Source organism: Anolis sagrei, chromosome 4, assembly GCF_037176765.1.
Source record: "Anolis sagrei isolate rAnoSag1 chromosome 4, rAnoSag1.mat, whole genome shotgun sequence".
In the NCBI taxonomy this organism is placed as follows: Eukaryota; Metazoa; Chordata; class Lepidosauria; order Squamata; family Dactyloidae; genus Anolis; species Anolis sagrei.
In genome coordinates, this window is record NC_090024.1 from 125,430,440 (window position 1) to 125,450,226 (window position 19,787).

General features: G+C 42.1%; 1 protein-coding gene across 1 annotated transcript in view; it reads right to left on the minus strand.

The window, feature by feature from the left end:
• Positions 1–12,391: 12,391 nt before the first annotated feature.
• QSOX1 (quiescin sulfhydryl oxidase 1) overlaps positions 12,392–19,787 on the minus strand; it is a 112,105-nt gene continuing 104,709 nt past the window's right edge. The window contains exon 12 of the mRNA XM_060774455.2: positions 12,392–18,575. Within this exon, the coding sequence (XP_060630438.2) occupies positions 17,731–18,575 (845 nt within the window). The 3' untranslated portion in view covers positions 12,392–17,730. The remainder of the gene's footprint in view (positions 18,576–19,787) is intronic.

Consider the following 19,787-nt stretch of genomic DNA (forward strand, 5'->3'; position numbering starts at 1 on the left):
ACGGAATGCTGCTCAGCGTTTCCTTCATTTTTTGGAAATCAGCTCTCCTAAAGTCCAAAATGCGGGTTTGACTTGTCTTAGTTTCGGCCTTCCTTTGTACCTCAAATTGCAGGAGCACATGGTCACTTGCCCCTAAGGATCCTACCACTTCGACCGCATCGATCAGGTCCTCCGTATTTGTTAGGATGAGATCAAGAGTAGCCAATCCCCTTGTTGCCTCTTCTACCTTCTGGACCATGAAATTGTCTGCAAGGCAAGCGAGGAATTTGTTGGACCTTGTACTCTTGGCCGAGTTTGTTTTCCAGCAAATATCGGGATAGTTGAAATCGCCCATGACTACTACATCTCTTTTCTGTGCCTGTTTGGTCAACTGTTGGCAGAAGACTTCATCAAGATCTTCCTCCTGGCTTGGGGGTCTGTAGTAGACGCCTACAACGACATCTTTTTGAGTCCCAGTTCCCTTGATTCTTATCCAGATGATTTCAAGCTGGTTTCCCAGATTGCTGTCTTGAATTTCCCCTGGAATGTCTTGAGAAATGAAGCTTTTTCTGCAGGTGAAGCTTGTCCACGTCCTCTAACTTAGCTTTCCTCACTAAGACTAACTAAAAATGGCCCCCTCTTCCCTTCCCATCTCCCTAGGAGAAGGGGCGGATCCAAACTTAACAATGATAGACAGGTGGCTTGCCCTATGACTGCAAACCAGAGGAAGCCACCTTTTTGCAGAATCCCTGAAACTTTGGAATGCATGCAAACACTTAATAGAAAGAAAATAAAGTTGGAGCTCCTGGTACAGACGTACCAGCACAATGACACAATGAATGAGAGCTTTCCAAATGAGCCTGTTATCAATATCTTTGCTGAAGTCCAGCAAACTCAGGATTGCGTCTTCCTTGACTGAGGGTTCCTCTGTCTAACATTTCTGAAGTGGAGCCTTCCTCTTTTCCCACTGTTTTCAACTTTACTAAGCATTAACATCTTTTCCAATGAGTCATGCCATATCATGATATATAAAATACAATTGAGTCATTTTGGCTCCTGACCTGATTTATTCTAAGACTCTTTTATTGTTCTTTTTGATAGTTCGTGTGTGTATAACTTTCCACTCTAGCACATTTCAATTTTTGTCATGTCAGGAGCGACTTGAGAAGCTGCAAGTTGCTTCTGGTGTGAGAGAATTGGCCGTCTGCAAGGACGTTGCCCAGGGGACGCCCGGATGTTTTGATGTTTTTACCATCCTTGTGGGAGGCTTTTCTCATGTCCCCGCACGAGGAGTTGGAGCTGATAGAGGGAGCTCATCCACGTTCTCCCCGGATTCGGACCTGCAACCTGTCGGTCTTCAATCCTGCTGGCACAGGGGTTTAACCCACTGCGCCACCGGGGACTCCACCTCTGGGGATGCCTGCCATAGATGCAGGTGAAACATCAGAAGAGAATGCTTCTAAAACATGGCCATACAGCCCAAGAAACCTACAACAGACAGGGCCTTCACTATGGTGGACCCCTGGCTATGGAGCTCTCTCCCTGTTGAGATTAGGTCTGCCCCCTCTCTCCTGTCATTCAGGAAGCTCCTCACATTTCAAATGAGATTGTTCTTTTCCAGACAGCTTTCTTCTGTGTCCAGTTTAGGCAACCATACATAGAAATTGGAAACACTATGGAATGAATGATCCTGCCTTTAATATCCAGTGATCTATCTTTTCATTTCGGAATCTTGCCTATTTCCTTCGTAGCTGCCCTTCCAAATCCAAGTCTTCTTCTGTTTTCTTGACTTCAGTCTCCATTTTGATTAATGGCTGAGTCAAAGTATGGAAAATTCTATTTCAATGTTTTCATCATCCACTTTATAGTTATATAAATCATCTCTGGCCATGATGGAAGGGCACAGGATCAGTTTCATGTCCATTTCTACTCCTTCAAATATTACTGAATTAGTCACCATATTCAACAACATCTTCAGCAAAAAGAATTTCTACCTATTTCCGGATTGAGAGAGGAAGTCACAGGGAGGAGGGAGCAAGCTTGTTTTCTGCTGCCCTGGAGACTAGGACGCGGAACAATGGCATCAAAAGGAGATTCCATCTGAACATGAGGAAGAACTTCCTGACTGTGAGAGCTGTTCAGCAGTGGAACTCTCTGCCCTGGAGTGTGGTGGAGGCTCCTTCTTTGGAAGCTTTTAAACAGAGGTTGGATGGCTATCTGTCGAGGGTGCTTTGAATGCAATATTCCTGTTTCTTGGCAAGGAGTTGGGCTGGATGGCCCATGAGGTCTCTTCCAACTCTATGATTCTATGAACAGAGCCTTGGGTATCATCTATATCAGGGGTCCTCAAACTTAGGCCCGAGGGCTGAATACGGCCCTCCAAGGTCATTTACCCGGCCCTGGCTCAAGGTTAAACTAAGTCTGAAATGACTTGAAAGCACAAAACAACAACAACAATCCTATCTTATCAGCCAAAAGCAAGCCGACACTTCCCATTGAAATACTATTAAGTTTATATTTGTTAAAATTGTACTTTATTTTAATTATTGTATTATTTTAAGTGTGCGTTTTTTTGCACTACAAATATAATATGTGCAGTGTGCATAGGAATTCATTCATGTTGTGTTTTTTTTTCAAATTATAATCCAGCCCTCCAACAGTTTGAGGGACTGTGGTCTGGCCCTCTGTTTAAAAAGTTTGAGGACCCCTGATCTAAGGCAGTGGTTCTCAACTTTCCCTATGCCTTGACCCCTTAACACAGTTCCACATGTTGTGGTGACCCCCAACCATGACATTGTTTTCCTTGCTACTTCAAAACTGTCATTTGCCACTGTTATGAATTGTTATGTAAATATCTGATATGCAGGATGTATTTTCACTCACTGGATCAAATCTGGCACAAATACCTAATACACCCAAATTGTATTAGATTTTGTCATTTAGTTGTAGTTACTAGGATTTATAGTTCACCTACAATCAAAGAGCATTCTGAATTCCACCAATGATGGAATTGGACCAAACTTTGGACACAGAACTCCCATTACTGACAGAAAATATTGGGTTTGGTGGGCACTGACCTTGAGTTTTGGAGTTGTAGTTCACCTACATCCAGAGAGATGGTGGACTCAAACCATGATGGAACCGGACCAAACTTGGCACGAATACTCACTATACCCAAATGTGAACATTGGTGGAGTTTGGGGAAAACAGACATTGACATTTGGGAGTAGTAGTTGCTGGGTTTTATAGTACACCTACAATCAAAGAGCATTGTGAACTCCACCAATGATGGAATTAGACCAAACTTGGAACACAGAGCTCCCATGATCAAGCAAAAATACTGGAAGGGTTTGGTGGGCATTGACCTTGAGTTTTGGAGTTGTAGTTCGCCCACATCCAGAGAGCACTGTGGTCTCAAACCATGATGAATCTGGGCCAAACGTGGCACGAATACACAATATGCCCAAATGTGAACACTGGTGGAGTTTGGGGAAAACAGACCTTGTCCTTTGGGAGTTGTAGTTGCTGGAATTTATATATTATATTATATTTTAACCCCACCAATGATAGAATTAGGTCAAACTTCCCACACAGAACCCCCATGACCATCAGAAAATACTATGCTTTCTGATGGTGTTTGGGGATCCCTCTGACACCCCTTGTGACTCCCCTAAGGGGTCCCAACCCCCACGTTGAGACATGCTGATCTAAGGTGTACCAAATTAGTTTGCCCAGCAGCCATTTCTTATTCTTTTATATCTATTTTAGCTGTTATTGCCATGCTGTGCCATTCTTGACAGTGTCCTACACTCTCCTGCGCATACAGAAAACTTTGGGCTAAATGTGATTTAGTGCTTTGTGTGAATGACTCTCCGGGATGTTATTTAGTGTGGCAGAAATACTACGGTAGAGTTCTTGCTCAGTTTGCTTTATTTGTAGAGCTTGCAAAGATCGTTTAAACATATTTTAACGTATAATTCAGTATAGTGTTTGAACAGTCTATTATTTAGTGCAGCTACTGAGCTCTGTTTCCAGGTTTTGCACAAATAAGAAAATGGAAATTGAATGTCGTGGAGAGCAGATTCTTTCCTCCAAAGACAAGAAGGAGGCCTAATTCTTCCCTCCCCCGGGGCATTACTGTTGCTGGATCAGGGTTTATGCTTGTATAGCACTACGGTTATATTTATTTCCTGTTGTCTAGACAGACTTTGATCCTAATGACAACCTGAAATGCCCCCTTTCTATCCAGACTATGTGAGCCACACATTTTTGATGAGAACCCTGTACAATATTCACGTATTCCCCTTTATTTGTAACACTTTGTCCAATATTATTATTTGCAGTGATCAATTCTAAAAATGTTGGGATTGGAAGCTGTTTAGAAGTCCTGTCTCCTAATCCCAGATTGACAAGCGGCAGACTCAAATATGCCTCTAAAATCAGGTCCAGAACAAAGCTCTCCTTCCAGTTTAAGCCTTGCTTTCTCCTTTCCTCCTTATCCTTCATCTAGATCAGTGTTTCTCAACCTTCCTAATGCCACGACCCCGTAATACAGTTTCTCATGTTGTGGTGACCCCCAAACCATAAAATCATTTTCGTTGCTAATTTATAACTGCAATTTTGCTACTGTTCTGAATCTTAATGCAAATATCTGATTTGGAGGATGTATTTTCATTCATTGGACCAAATTTGGAACAAATACCCAATTCAACCAAGTTTGAATACTAGTGGGGTTGGGGGGGATTGATTTTGTCATTTGGGAGTTGTAGTTGCTGGGATTTATAGTTCACCTACAATCAAACAGCATTCTGAACTCCACCAATGATGGAACTGAACCAAACTTGGCACACAGAACTTCAATGATCAACAGAAAAAACAGGAAGGATTTGGTGGGCATTGACCTTGAGTTTTGGAGTTGTAGTTCACCTACAACCATAGATTCAAACAACGCCCAATTCTGATTTTGTCATTTAGTTGTAGTTGATTTTGTAGCATTGTGAACTCCACCAATGATGGAATTGAAACAAACTTGGCACACAGAACTCCCATGACCAACAGAAAATACTAGAAGGGTCTGGTGGGCATTGAGCACTGTGGACTCAAACAACTATGGATCTGGACCAAACTTGGTACGAATAATCAATATGCCCAAATGTGGACAGTGGCAGAGTTTGGGGAAAATAGGCGTTGACATTTGGGAGTTGTATTGCTAAGATTTATAGTTCTCCTACAATCAAAGAGCATTCTGAACTCCACCAAAGATGGAATTGGACCAAACTTGGAACACAGAACTCCCATGATGAAGAGAAAATGCTGGAATGTTTTGGTGGGCATTGACCTTGAGTTTTGGAGTTGTAGTTCACCTACATCCAGAGAGCACAGTGGACTCAAACAATGATGGATCTGGACCAAACTTGGTACAAACAGTCAATATGCCCAAATGTGAGCAGTGTCGTAGTTTGGGGAAAATAGACATTGACATTTGGGAGTTGTAGTTGCTGGGATTTATAGTTCACCTACAATCAAAGAGCATTCTGAACTCCACCAATGATGGAATTGGACCAAACTTGGTACACAGAACTCCCTGACCAACGGAAAATACTAGAAGGGTTTGGTAGGCACTGACCTTGGGTTTTGGAGTTGTAGTTCACCTACATACACAGAGCACTGTGGACTCAAACAATGATGGATCTGGACCAAACTTGGCACAAATACTCAATATGCCCAAGTGTAAACACTGGTGGAGTTTGGGGGCAATTTGGGAGTTGCAGTTGCTGGGATGTATAGTTCACCTACAATCAAAGATCATTCCGAGCCCCACCAACGACAGAATTGAGCCAAACTTGCCACACAGAAACCCCATGACCAACAGAAAATACTGTGTTTTTTGATGGTCTTCAGAGACTCTCTGACACCCCCTTGCGACCCCTCCAGGGGTCCCGACCCCCAGGTTGAGAAACACTGATCTAGATCTTGTTAGATATTTTCATATCTTGGCCTGGTCTGTTGAAAGAGCATTTTGGTACTCTTCCTCACCCTCCTGCAGCACAACACAAAGAAAGAAAAACTAAGGTATGTTTGTATGGTGAGATCAGGAGGATTTTGCTGATGACTAAAGGAACCAAAGAAGAAAGAGAAATTAATTAACACGAAATGTAGATATGAGGAATAATTGTTGTAATTCCCTTGATCATTTCTGTGCCTCACTCCAGGATGAATGTATTAGTAGCCCTTTACAAATAAGGAATGGGGAGGGGGAACATCCCGAGCCCTGTTAATGTCTTCCTTCTCTTTTGTAGCTGTCAATTGCTGAAATGCATCAAAACAGAGCCCTCCATCGAGGGCCAGCCGGGCCCTCCCTTTCTGCCCTGGTACATCTGGGTCTCTCTCCCCCACCCCCTTCCAACCAGCAAAGTGAAGATGTAAGGGGGAAAAGGCTGCAAATCGGATTGACACCCACCACCCCCCTTAATAAAGTTTATTATCAGCGGTCTGTAATCCTTTTAAATCCCCTGCAGCGGGGGAAGGGCTGGGATTAGAGGAGGTCAGTGTAATCCCAATGAATTGGTTACAGGAGGATTTAGCTAGTAGCAGGGGAGCAGATGGCCCCAGTTCCAGCTTTGAAAAACAACCATTTTCTTTAATGATTTGTAACAAGGATAAAAGGACAAGAAAAATGGGAACAGTGGATCTGGGGGTGGGGGGAGGTGTTCAGGGAGGGAGGCGCACTGGGTGAGGCGAGACAAGTTTTTGCCACCTTCTTTAGAAAATCCTGCTCTTGACCTCACAAAGGAAAGCTTTGCAGGCCATAACTTCTGCACTAGTTGCCCAGCAAAACAATATTTGGCCCAACTGTCTGCAATGTCAAAGCAATGCCTGGCTTGTTCTGTTTCAATCACAGAAGGGTACAGTTGACTGAAGGCTCCACTGCATGCATATACCTACATCAAGGGTCCTCAAACTTTGGTCACAGTCCCTCAAACTGTTGGAGGGTCGGATTATAATATGAAAAAAACATGAATGAATTCCTATGCACACTCCAATATCTTATTTGTAGTGCAAAAAAACACTAAAAATAATACAATATTTAAAATGAAGAACTGTTCTGTCTCCCAGGAGCCTGATTTGCCTTACTTTACAGTTGCTTGGGGTTGCTTTCTCTTGCATTTTCTCCCAGGGCTGCTGCAGCTTTGCAAGAGCCCTAAAGGTTAATAGTATCAGAGCCTGCAGGCCTCCTTTGCAGCTATTGGTTTAGAAAGGGGTTTTTTTTGGGTCCAGGGACCGCCTTTTCTCCCAGGGAAGAGATCTCCATTTTGGAATCTCCCCTGCCTTTTCAGTTGAGGAAAGACTTCTGACGTGCTGATGGCTAGGCAGCTAGCTCTGGGAAAACCATTGCAAAAACTATACATTATAGATAAGTATTAAGCTATATTGAGTTAATATAGATAGTGTATTGTGTATTGAGCTGTATTGAGATATTATAGATAGATAAAAGTTTAATTGAGAAGATTGCAGCGGTTCAGGGAGGTCGTGATTTGGAAACCATAAATCACTTCACAACCAGCATCCTGTGACACTCTGCCTGTTGATCTCCCAAGGACAGGCCTCGTTTCCCATGGAAAACCCACCATGTTCCTTAAACCGCTCTGAGTCCCCTTCAAAATGAGATAGAAATATTATAGTAAAGTATATGTTTCCTAACAGACATCAGCAAACAAATGCCCAAATGTGCTCCATTTTGTGGATCACTATTGCTTTCACAGATTAAGAAAATGTGACTGAAGGCTATTCCATAAGGCCAGGTTCAGTTACAAGCAACTTAACACTAGTGAGAACTACATCATTTGACAGCAAGAGTATAACCTTGATGTAGTATATAAAGTTATATTCTTAATACGGGAAGTAATTGTTAAAAATTCTCTCTCTTGTTGTGACTCAGCAGGAACCACAGAGTGCCTCTGATGAGGATGATGGGATTCAGGTTGACAATCTGGTTCAAAATGTCCCTGTTATAGTCAATGAGGAACAGGGTGTGGAAATTCAGTTTAACACAGCAAGAAATGAGTTTGTTGATACTGAAACTAGCCAGGTGCAGGTGCAAATTGACTCTGAAAAGGAGGACAGTTCTCAGTCTGATAATGAGCAGGAAGGCAAAATGGATAACACTAATGAAAGACAGACCTTGACGAAACGGGAACCTTAGATTGTGCTGACCGTTTGGGATTCAGAGTTCGAAGGAGTGTGAGAATAGCTAACAAGAAGGAGGTCAGAGGCCAAAGAAACACCTTCATGTTTTGCAAAAGGTATTAAGCAGTGTGTTTGGGACCAAACCTTTGTCTAAGCAACTTTTCGTTTAACCAAGAAGCTTGCATTTTGCTTGTTAAGAACCACATCCACTGTTTTTGTATGGTAAGATGTGTTCCACACTGGGCATGCATACTCAGCAGCAGAGTAGCATAGCACAAGGGCAGATGTCTTCACTGTATCTGGTTGTGATCCCCAGGTTGTGCCAGTCAGCTTTCATATGATATTGTTTCTAGCACCCACTTTTTGCTTGATGTTCAGGCAGTGCTTCTTGTAGGTATGAGCATGGTCCAGAGTGACTCCCAGGTATTTGGGTGTGCTGCAATGCTCCAGTGGGATTCCTTCCCAGGTTATCCTCAGAGCTCGGGATGCTTGTCTGTTCTTGAGATGAAAAGCACATGTGTGTTTTAGATGGGTTAGGGATCAGCTGGTTTTCCCTGTAATAGGCAGTAAGGTCACCTAGAGCTTCGGAGAGCTTCTGTTCAACCATCGCAAAGCTCCCTGCTTGAGATGCTTATAAAAATATGAAACAAAAACTGTGGTCACACATACACATATTTATTAGCAAAAATAAATTTATTCCACAAACACAGAGACACCATGACAACATGAAAAACTGGATGCTCCTTGTATCATTCCTGTGCAGTAGTCGCTGCAGAGAAATGCAAAGGAAAGGCAACAGGCCCAAATCATCTGAATCTAAAGAACATTTCCCCTCTGCTTCAAAGAAATTTTCCTACCACAAAATACCTCAGGGCTCTGGGGCACGAAGGTAAGAGGTTGCAGAAGAAGCAGCAGAGCTATTTATTAGTACAGTATAAAGCAAGGTAGACTAGATAAATCTTCCACAGCAGACATGAGGTAGACTGCTGTAAAACACAGGTTTTAGAAAATATAACACACACTTATGGGCATATGTGTGCATCGGGCAACCTGTTAAAATTAGCAAGTAACTAAAGTTTGTATCTGGTACACTTCTTTTCAGAAAGAAATGCTACAGATACTATTGGGATATTTGCTTCTACATCCTTTGCCATTCATTTTATTTGTGGTCAGCACAAATACGAGGTTTGAATGAAAAGTAATGCCTCTACCTTAGTTACTGGGGTTTGGATGGGAATATTTTAATAAATCAAATGCAGAAATAATCTTTAGAATGTGCTCTAACTACCACTATTCACTTTTCCACATAATCACCAGACAATTGGGTACATTTCTGCCAACGACGAACAAGTTTTCTGAAGCCGTTACAGAAGAAGTCGACACTCTGTTTCCACAACCCATCGTGCACAGATCTTCTGATAGTCAAGCAAATTAATAATGTGACCCACACTTTCTTGTGAAATACTGATTGTGCTTGAAATTTCTCATCCTGAATCAATCTGTCAACCTTTTGCTTGCAAAACTCGGTGGTTGCTGTCACAGGGCGTTCAAATCGCACGGCCAGGGACGGAACCGGTACCTGGTGGTGGTGTCACACAAGCCAGATGTTCCCACCTAAACATCTTTAAACTTACTCGCCCAACGACACACAGTACTCACATCAACACAAGCATCAGAAACAGCTTGCATTCTCTGATGAATCTCCTCTGGGGCGACACCTTCTGCATGTTTAGCCTGAAGAAGAGAAGGCTGAGAGGAGATATGATAGCCATGTATAAATACGTGAGAGGAAGCCACAGGGAGGAGGGAGCAAGCTTGTTTTCTGCTTCCCTGGAGACTAGGACAAGGAACAATGGCTTCAAACTACAAGAAAGTAGATTCCATCTGAACATGAGGAAGAACTTCCTGACTGTGAGAGCCGTTCAGCAGTGGAACTCTCTGCCCCGGAGTGTAGTGGAGGCTCCTTCTTTGGAAGCTTTTAAACTGAGGCTGGATGGCCATCTGTCAGGGGTGATTTGAATGCAACATTCCTGCTTCTTGGCAGGGGGTTGGACCGTCTGTGCAGGGTTCCATACTTCGTACATTAACAACACAACCGTTCAATGCTAAGGCTTCCTGCCAAAATGGAACTGTAGAGGAGAGTATACTGAACAAGCCAGTACCTACCACATACCAGTACTGCCATCTGTTGAGGAGTTACAAAGGTGGAGGCATTACTTTTCATTCAGCCCTCGTATAGTAGAAGATTTCCACCAGGCCTTGCCAGCTGGTCTCATCAATGTGACACCAATGACAAAGGGGTAGAATTTACTCAATGGGTACGTCATCCATGGGCCTTTTCATGCAACACAGCCATAGCATCATGAATCTATTTTAAAAGTCGTATTTCCATTCTATGGGAACTTGCAGTTCCGGGAAGGTATGTAGGATTTGCTGCCAAGGAGCTCTAGTGCCCCACCAAACCACAAACCCTATGGAAAGTATAGCGGAGTCATCATGCTACAAGTGTGCAGTGAACATGGCCCCAGGCAGGCATACCAAACAGAAAGCAGGATCAATGCCATGACATTGGGTCCTACTCTTTACAATAATCAACTTAAAATAAATGTCATCACCACCATTTCATTGACAGTCAATCTGAGCATTCAAAATTATTTCACCTCTGATGCTTCACCACACTTTATATTTTCTGGGAGAAATCAAAAACTAGGAATAATCAAGTCATGAGTAAGAGACAGAAGTAAATCCAGACTTCAATATTATATCTCTTTGGATTTTGTAATTATCTCCATCTCCATCCAAACACCAGCACTGTAAAAATCTAGTTACCACTAGGTGGTGCCAATTATACTATAGAACAGTGTTTCTCAACCTCCCTAATGCTGTGACCCCTTAATACAGTTCCTCATATTGTGGTGACCCCCAACCATAAAATTATTTCCGTTGCTACTCATAACTGTTATGAATCATAATGTAACTATCTGATGCTCAAGTATCTGTACCAAATTTGGCACAAATATCCGATACACCCAAATTTGTATACTATTGCGGTTAGGGGGATTTATAGTTCACCTACAATCAAAGAGCATTCTGAACTCCACCAATGATGGAATTAAACTACCTTGGCACACAGAACTCCCATGACCAATAAAAAATACTGGAAGAGTTTGGTGGGCATTGACTTTGAATTTGGGAGTTGTAGTTCACCTACCTTCAGAGAGCACTGTGGACTCAAACAATGATGGAGCTGAACCAAACTTGGCACGAATACTCGATATGCTCAAATGTGAACACTGGTGGAGTTTGGGGGAAATAGATCTTGATATTTGGGGGTTGTAGTTGCTGGGATTTATAGTTGACTTACAATCAAAGAGCATTCTGAACTCCACCAATGATGGAATTGGACCAAACTTTCCACACAGGACCCCCATGACCAATAGAAAATACTGGAAGAATTTGGTGGGCATTGACCTTGAATTTGGGAGTTGGAGTTCACCCACATTCAAAGAGCACTGTGGACTCAAACAATGATGGAGCTGAACCAAACTTGGCACGAATATGCCCAAATATGAACACTGGTGGAGATTGGGGAAAATAGACCTTGGTATTTGGGAGTTGTAGTTACTGGGATTTATAATGAAAGAGCATTGTGAACCCCACCAAGGATATAATTGGGCTAAACTTCCCAGACAGAACTTGCATGAGCAACAGAAAATATTATATTTTCTGATGGTCTTTCGCGACCCCTCTGACACCCCCTCATGACCTCCCCCAGGGGTCTCGACCCCAGGTTGAGAAACACTGCTATAGAATGTGATGGTTTGTGAGGCAAAATATATTTGTAGTCTTTAGACATTGTCCTTCAGACAGAGACACACAACCCAGCAAGAATACAGAAGACCGTTCCAGTGGTTCTCAACTTGGGGTCCCCATATGTTTTTGGCCTACAATTCCCAGAAATCCTAACAGCTGGTAAACTGGCTGGGATTTCTGGGAGTTGTAGGCCAAAAACATCTGGGGACCCAAGGTTGAGAAGCACTGACCTGATCCCAGCTACTTAGAAAATCTGGCTAGAAGGCACTTGGACTGTTAATGGTCTTGCCTTCCTTTCGACTAGTGATACCTGAGAAAGGCTGATCAATTTTTTTTTAAATTGTTGCGTACACCTCCAGCAGATTAATACTTAAGGCGATATAATTGTTAGAGCAGATAAGGACAGACAAAATTAAGATGAGTGAAGCAATCTTATTAGCCAGAGACCCTGGGCAAAAAGAGCGACACGTCCACATCATTTGAAAGAAAACTTCACGGCACTTATATATCACATTACAAAAAGAGAAAAATCTTGGCGTTTAGTAATTTCTGATTTTTTAAAAAAGTTAAACACAAGACTTAATAATCTACAGAAAAGAGAAAATCATTCTGTTACATTAAATATTAAAATAGCAACATCTCAAAACATACAGGAATGCTTTTCTGTGCAACATCCAATCATTTATCATATTTACTCCAGTCTAACGCTCACCTTTTTCAAGCTAAATTACATCGCTAAAATTGAGATACGCATTAGATTCGTTGGCGTTGTCAGAATCACTCAAGTAAACATGTTCTGTGCTGTTGGGCAAGAGATCCCAGATAGGGACAGAGGAGGGAGAGGCAGTGGCGGGCACAAAAAGGCTGGTAGAAAGGCTAGGCGGAGGAGTGCTGCTTCCCACCAGACTTTTTGTGGCCACCCCACCTTGTATTACGTTCGACAGCAAATCTTTTGTTGTTGTTGTTATTGTTGTAATGCACATTTTCAAAATTGATGTGTGCAATACATTTGATGGCACATTAAACTCAAGTAAATACAAGGTATGTCCAAACTACATGGTGTGCTAAACAAGTGGCAGATACTCAAGTTTTAGTTACACTTCCTCCACTATATAGATCACAGACCGTCCCAGTCAACTTTATTCAGCTCCTCACTGTTTTATTTTTAGGTTTCATGGTATTGTTATCCCAGGCACAATTTGGCATGGCAAACGATTTCAGGGAAATTCATTTTTTAAAGGAAGCATATTGACTCCTTCGCAAACACCCTGGTTCTCATAGTCAAGGCCACACCATTGCCCGACATCGTGCCAGTGTTATTTGCAGAACCTGATCATCCAGGATATAGTAAGATTGTTCCAGCCCATAGATTAGCATTTGGAGATGATAAGTGCCAGCCATCTCCGCTCTGACCCATATAGTACCCAAAGCACTTTGGGAAAATATGAGGGTTGAATGAAAAGTAATGCCTCCACCTTCGTTACTTGGGTTTGGAAGGGAATATTTTAATAAATCAAACACAGAAATAATCCTTAGAATGTGCTCTTTAACTTCTACTATTCATTTTTCCATATAATCACTAGACAATTGGATACATTTCTGCTAATGATGAACAAGTTTTCTGAAGCCGTTACTGAAGAAGTCGACACTTCCGCAACCAGCGTCTCACAGTTCTCTCAACGTCTTCATCAGAAGCATAATGACGTCCCCGCAGATCTTCTTTTATTATCGGGAACAGATGGAAGTCAGTCGGTGCTAAATCTGGACTGTATGGAGAATGCCGTACGGTGGTGAGATCCAGTCTCTGAAGTTCTGCTGTGTACCCATCGTGCACAGATCTTCCGATAGCCAAGCAAAGCAATAATGTGACCCACATGTTCTTGTGAAATGCCAATTATGCTTGAAATGTCTCTCTGAGTGATACGACAATCATCCTGAATCAATCTGTCAACCTTTTGCTTGTGAAACTAGGTGGTTGCTGTCACAGGACATCCAACTCTTTGTCACGCAAGTCAAATGTTCCCACCTCAACATCTTTAAACTTACTTGCCCAACAACGCACAGTACTCACATCAACAGAATCACCATAAACAGCTTGCATTCTCTGATGAATCTCTTTTGGGGTGACACCTTCTGCTGTCAAGAATTCAATGATAACACGTTGCTTAATTCGCAGTGACCAACCGTCTGCGCAGGGATCCATAATTTGCACTTTAACAACACAACCATTCCATGCTAAGGCTTCCTGCCAAAATGGAACTGTAGAGGAGAGTCTACTGAACAAGCCAGTACCTGCTGCATAGCAGTACTACAAAGGTGGAGGCATTACTTTTCATTCAACCCTTGTAGGATGGGTGACACCTGGCTGTGAAAACTTGTCACATGGGCTGCCAGAATGCTAAGGCTTCCTGCCAAAATGGAACTGTACAGGAGAGTCTACTGAACAAGCCAGTACCTGTTGCATACCAGTATCAACATCTGTTGAGGAGTTACGAAGGTAGAGGCATTATTTTTCATTCAACCCTCGTACATGACAAATAGAGAGGCTAGTAATGCTTGGCTCCTTGAGATGTTTTGCCAAGATACTTCTCCCATCTCAATCCAACCAACATTAAGGCAGCAGCCATGATTGAACATGATAAAACTGAATAAAATTGCAGTACCTCTCTGTAGCCAGAACAGGAAACATGTGAGGGAGAAATAGATGAGGATAGCCCATTGCTGGAAACCTACAGGCAATGGGGAAATCTTTCTGAACACTGTCAAAGTTTTTCACTGCATCTATAGCTAGGTCCTAATCATTTTAGCATATCATATTATAATATAAGAAATATAAATTTGTACAGTGTACTTTAATGATTCAAAGCAATTCACTTACATCAACTCAGTAATCCTTATCACAGGTCAATATTTAGGAAGTGAGCCCCTGTTGCAAATGGGGGATTATGGCAGAGAGAACAAGCCCGCTGTAGTAAGGTTGGAACAGAGATGACATTTGAACCATGGCGTGTCCATGCTTTTAGCCACAGCTCAACCAGACTGTTGTTAGGAGCATGGGATCATAACAAGGCACTTATGGAAAAACTAATGTCTCAACCCATAAAGAAAAAGCTAAAGTACACTACAATAAAAGGAGTGGAGGGAGTGGTGCTGAAGGTGGAAAAATTAGTTTCCTGAGAAGCACAAATGTGACAATACCGTATGTATCTGCAGTGTGTGTGTTTTTTTCCATTACAGATCTGACTCGAGGTTTAGGAAAATTAAGAAGAAATCGAGCCACATTCCAATTTGAGGGCTAATCAATACCTATGTAATTTTGTGACTGTGTAAAACCAAGGATTGGGGTGTTGTAGGATTTTCAGGCTATATGGCCATGTTCTAGAAGCATTCTCTCCTGACGTTTCGCCTGCATCTATGGCAAGCATCCCCAGAGGTTGCTTAGCATAGATGGGGACTCGGAGAGGCTTACATGAGGCCAAGCCCAAACAACGATTCCAGTCGTTAAAGCCTTCAACAATACATGTAACCATATTAAAATTGTTATATATGTATATTCTTAAGTTTTTAATCGATATTTTGTAAATAGCGGTACATTTAGCTACAATTTCCAATATTCTTTATTTCTGGAGACTTTTGGGACACTCTGTAGGTTAACTATGTTGTAACCTACCTCAAATCTGGGGTGAGATTGGTAAGAAATAATAAGTATTATTATTATTATTATTATTATTATTATTATTATTATTATTATTATTATCTCTACTGGAGCCCCCGGTGGCACAGTGGGATAAACCCCTGTGCTGGCAAGACTGACAGGTTGCAGGTTCAAATCTGGGGAGAGCACAGATGAGTTCCCTCTGCCAGCTCCAGCTCCTCATGCGGGGACATGAGAGAAGCCTCTCAAAAAGGATGGTAAAACATCAAAAAACATTCAAGCGCCCTTGCAGAAGGCCAATTCTCTCACACCAGAAGTGACTTGCAGTTTCTCAAGTCGCTCATGACATGAAAAAAAAATATCTCTACTATTGATAACTATAATAAAGCAAGAGTTTATTGAATGGTCATGATGGCAATGATATTAGGATGAAATTAGCTTGAATGAAAAAAAATATTACTGTCAAGCAAAGTAGCTGGAGAATGGTTAGTGAGGAAAAAGGCAGACAATAAGGGAGGCGGGTGAGAGGAGAATGTGGGAGCGACTACTACGAAGTCATCAGCAATGTGAGCCTTTGATAGTGAGATAATGTTTGCTACAAGGGTCTTATGTTTGGCATTTTCACAGTTGGCTGATTTATACATTCCAATGCCCTGACTGTTAAGAGGAATATTTCTGTCTGTTTCATAAGCAATCTTCATTTCTTTATGGCAGTGGCATTCCACAAGCAAATGTCCATATGCCCTTTGCATTCGGTCTCTGGATCCGAGGAAAAGGCAATACTATAGTCCAGGAAGGACTCCCGGAGAAGGAAGAGACACCATTTATGGCACATGCATTGCAGTTGTTCAATGCTTAATACCAAAATTACAACTGAAAGGGGGTTGGAGGGGAGTTCTGATGATTACTATTATTAATATAGTTCTAATTATTATTATTATTACTTTAAATAGAAGCTGCAAACACAGCAACACACATGCTGGCTTTATTGAAGGTAGTTTCAAAAAGGCTCAGACATTTTGGCTTCCAGTTCAGTAAAAAAAAGATCAAGGCATCTCCCAACTGAAAGTTTAGACCAGGGGTCCTCAAACTAAGGCCCGGTGGCTGGATACGGCCCTCCAAGGTCATTTAACCGGCCCTCGCTCAGGGTCAACCTAAGTCTGAAACAACTTGAAAACACACAATAACAACAACAATCCTATCTCATCAGCCAAAAGCAGGCCCACACTTCCCATTGAAATACTAATAAGTTTAAAATTGTTCATTTTAATTATTGTATTGTTTTAAAGTATTATTTGCACTACAAATAAGATATGTGCAGTGTGCACAGGAATTCATTCATTTTTTTTCCCAATTAAAATCCGGCCCTTCAACAGTGACCTGGCCCTCTGTTTAAAAGGTTTGTGGACCCCTGGTTTAGACTGTGCTTCTGTATCTAGGATTCAAGAAACTGGGAGACTAAAGTGTTTTTCAGGATATTAATGCTCTCACATATAATTCAAGCTACCAAGCATTAAAAAATTAGCCTTTTGATCAATTAAGTCCAACACTATGTAGAGTGTATTTAATCTGGAAACGTAGTATTTAAAATTATGGAGTTCTGTGTCTAATCGATATTGGAAACAGCCATTTTGCTGTTGCTCTCAAACTGGCCACATAAAACAGTCTTCAAGATCCATGTTAAAACTATGCTACATTTGCCTGGTAGAACCTGAATACTATCAACTAAATAATCCCAAGTACAGGTGAAAAAAAATTAAAAGCCCCTCTCACTCCTTAGAGAGAATCAAATAGTCAACATACACTCAGAAACAAATCCGCCTCCCTTTTTGACAGTCAACAATTTATACTCGAATACAGATATCCAAGTGGAAACGGCACACGTGGTGTGGCAACTGTGATGAAAACATGCCTGTTTTAGCCATAATAAAGAGAAGTTCTGATTCCCATTCTTGGATCCCTCACAAAGTAACCCTGTACCATTCACAACAAGGGCAAAACTCGCCGGTTACTGTATTTGCATATCCGTAACCAGAGTACAAACTTATGTTGAGAAGCCACCACAGGAGGCACGCACAAGCTCTTCCGCTTCTTTCTCAAGCCACTGGGAAGCCCGAGCGGCCCTTGCGATACCTCATGTGCATGCGGAAGAAAGCATACATGCCTAGCAGACACATAGAAGAGAGGAAGTACAAGACAATGCATAAGCTGATGTCCAGCTGCGAAAAACCTACGCCTAGGATGCGGAACCACTGCTTCCTCTTCAAGACAACCCCATTCTCCTTTTCAAGTTCCTCCTCTTCCTCCTCCATGGTACCGATGAGCTGCTGACCTCCCCAGCTCTTATGTCTCAACCGTTCCCAAGCTGTGTCAATATCAAAAGACTGCTGGCCCTCCTTCTCCATCCGCACCAGGCCAACGTCCCTCTTACTCCGCCTGTGCTTGCTTCCGATCTGGTCTGCCATCTTTAAATTCTTGCTCTTGTAATGCTGCTCACTGAAGGAGTCAAGATCAACAATATCTTCTTCCAACTCTTTGGTTCTTGTGCTCATTTTGATAATACTTGGTTTATGCGGTTCCGTCAAGCCTGATTTTTGCAGACCAGATCTCCTCCTTGTTACTCTCCCACTCTCTGGTTTCTTTGCCCTTGCCTTGTCTTCCTCAAATTCCTCTTTTTCTTGTCTTGCATTTTCCTCTTCTTTGCCTTCCTCTAGTTCACCCTCAACTTGATTATTTTTCTCTTCAACATCTCGACCCCGTCGGATCAGAGGCTTTATGAAATCCAAGTAAATATTGCTACGTGAAAAATAAGCTTTGAAGAACCTCAGGATGGCCCTCTCATCCCACATACGTTTTCCATTGACTATTATCTGGCACGACCAGCACAGGTCTTGAGGCGGCCACTGAATCTTGGGGAATTTTGGATCATCACTTGGGGCACCTTAAAAAGACAAAGAAAAGACAACGTTAAGATGCTATCTGCCACAAAGCCCTAAAATTCGCTCCCCAGCGAAATTAGATCGGAAAAAGCTAAAGTCGTGGTTTTGAAGCCAGGCCTTCACTTGGTGGACATAGCAGCACTTTAGACACTGAACCCAGACCATAGGATTGTTATGACAATTGGAAATGGATATGTGATTTTGATTAGGAGACTATGTTTGTATATGAGTATGTGATGTTAATTAATGTTACTGTTTTAATTTGCTATGTATTTGATTTTACATTGTTGTACTGATATTATGGCATTGAATTGTTGCCCATGTTTGCCGCCCTGAGTCCCCCACCCACACGGGTGAGAAGGGCGGGATAGAAATGTTGTAAATAAATAAAATATATAATAAATAAAACATACCTTAATTTATAAGGGCCAGAGGTTTAGCACAGCTGGTAAATCATCAGCAATTATAAGATCTATCAACCAAATGCAAGTTCGAAACCCCGGGTTGGAGTGAGCTGCCAACTGTCAGCCTAGCTCATTGCTTACCTAAGCAATTCAAAAACAACTTTAGCTGTGATTAGAGAAATTAGGTACCACTAAATAGCGGGGGAGGTGTTTTACGATGCCATAAAGAAAGAAGATCAGAAAATGCTGGGCGACCAAAAGGAAGGAGGAAGTACTGACAGCTCTTCATCAAATAGAATAGAGCAGGGGTCCTCAAACTAAGGCTCGGGGGCCGGATACGGCCCTCCAAGGTCATTTACCCAGCCCTCACTCAGGGTCAACCTAAGTCTGAAATGACTTGAAAGCACACAACAGTCCTATCTCATCGGCCAAAGGCAGGCCCACACTTCCCATTGAAATACTAATACGTTTATATTTGTTAAAATTGTTCTTCATTTTAATTATTATATTGTTTTAAAGTGGGGATTTTTTTTGCACTACAAATAATATACGTGCAGTGTGCATAGGAATTCATTCATGTTTTTTTCAAGTTATAATCCGGCCCTCCAACAGTTTGAGGGACTGTGACCTGGCCCTCAAGTTTGAGGACCCCTGAGATAGAGCAACAGCACCCACTGGACTCAAGCCCAACCTTCTATGGCACCAAAAACAGCTGAAACAAACCACCTCCTGTTCTGTCTGTCTGTGTATTGTCTATACAAAGTGGCATTGAATATGTATTGTGATCCACCCTGAGTCTTCTTTGGGGTG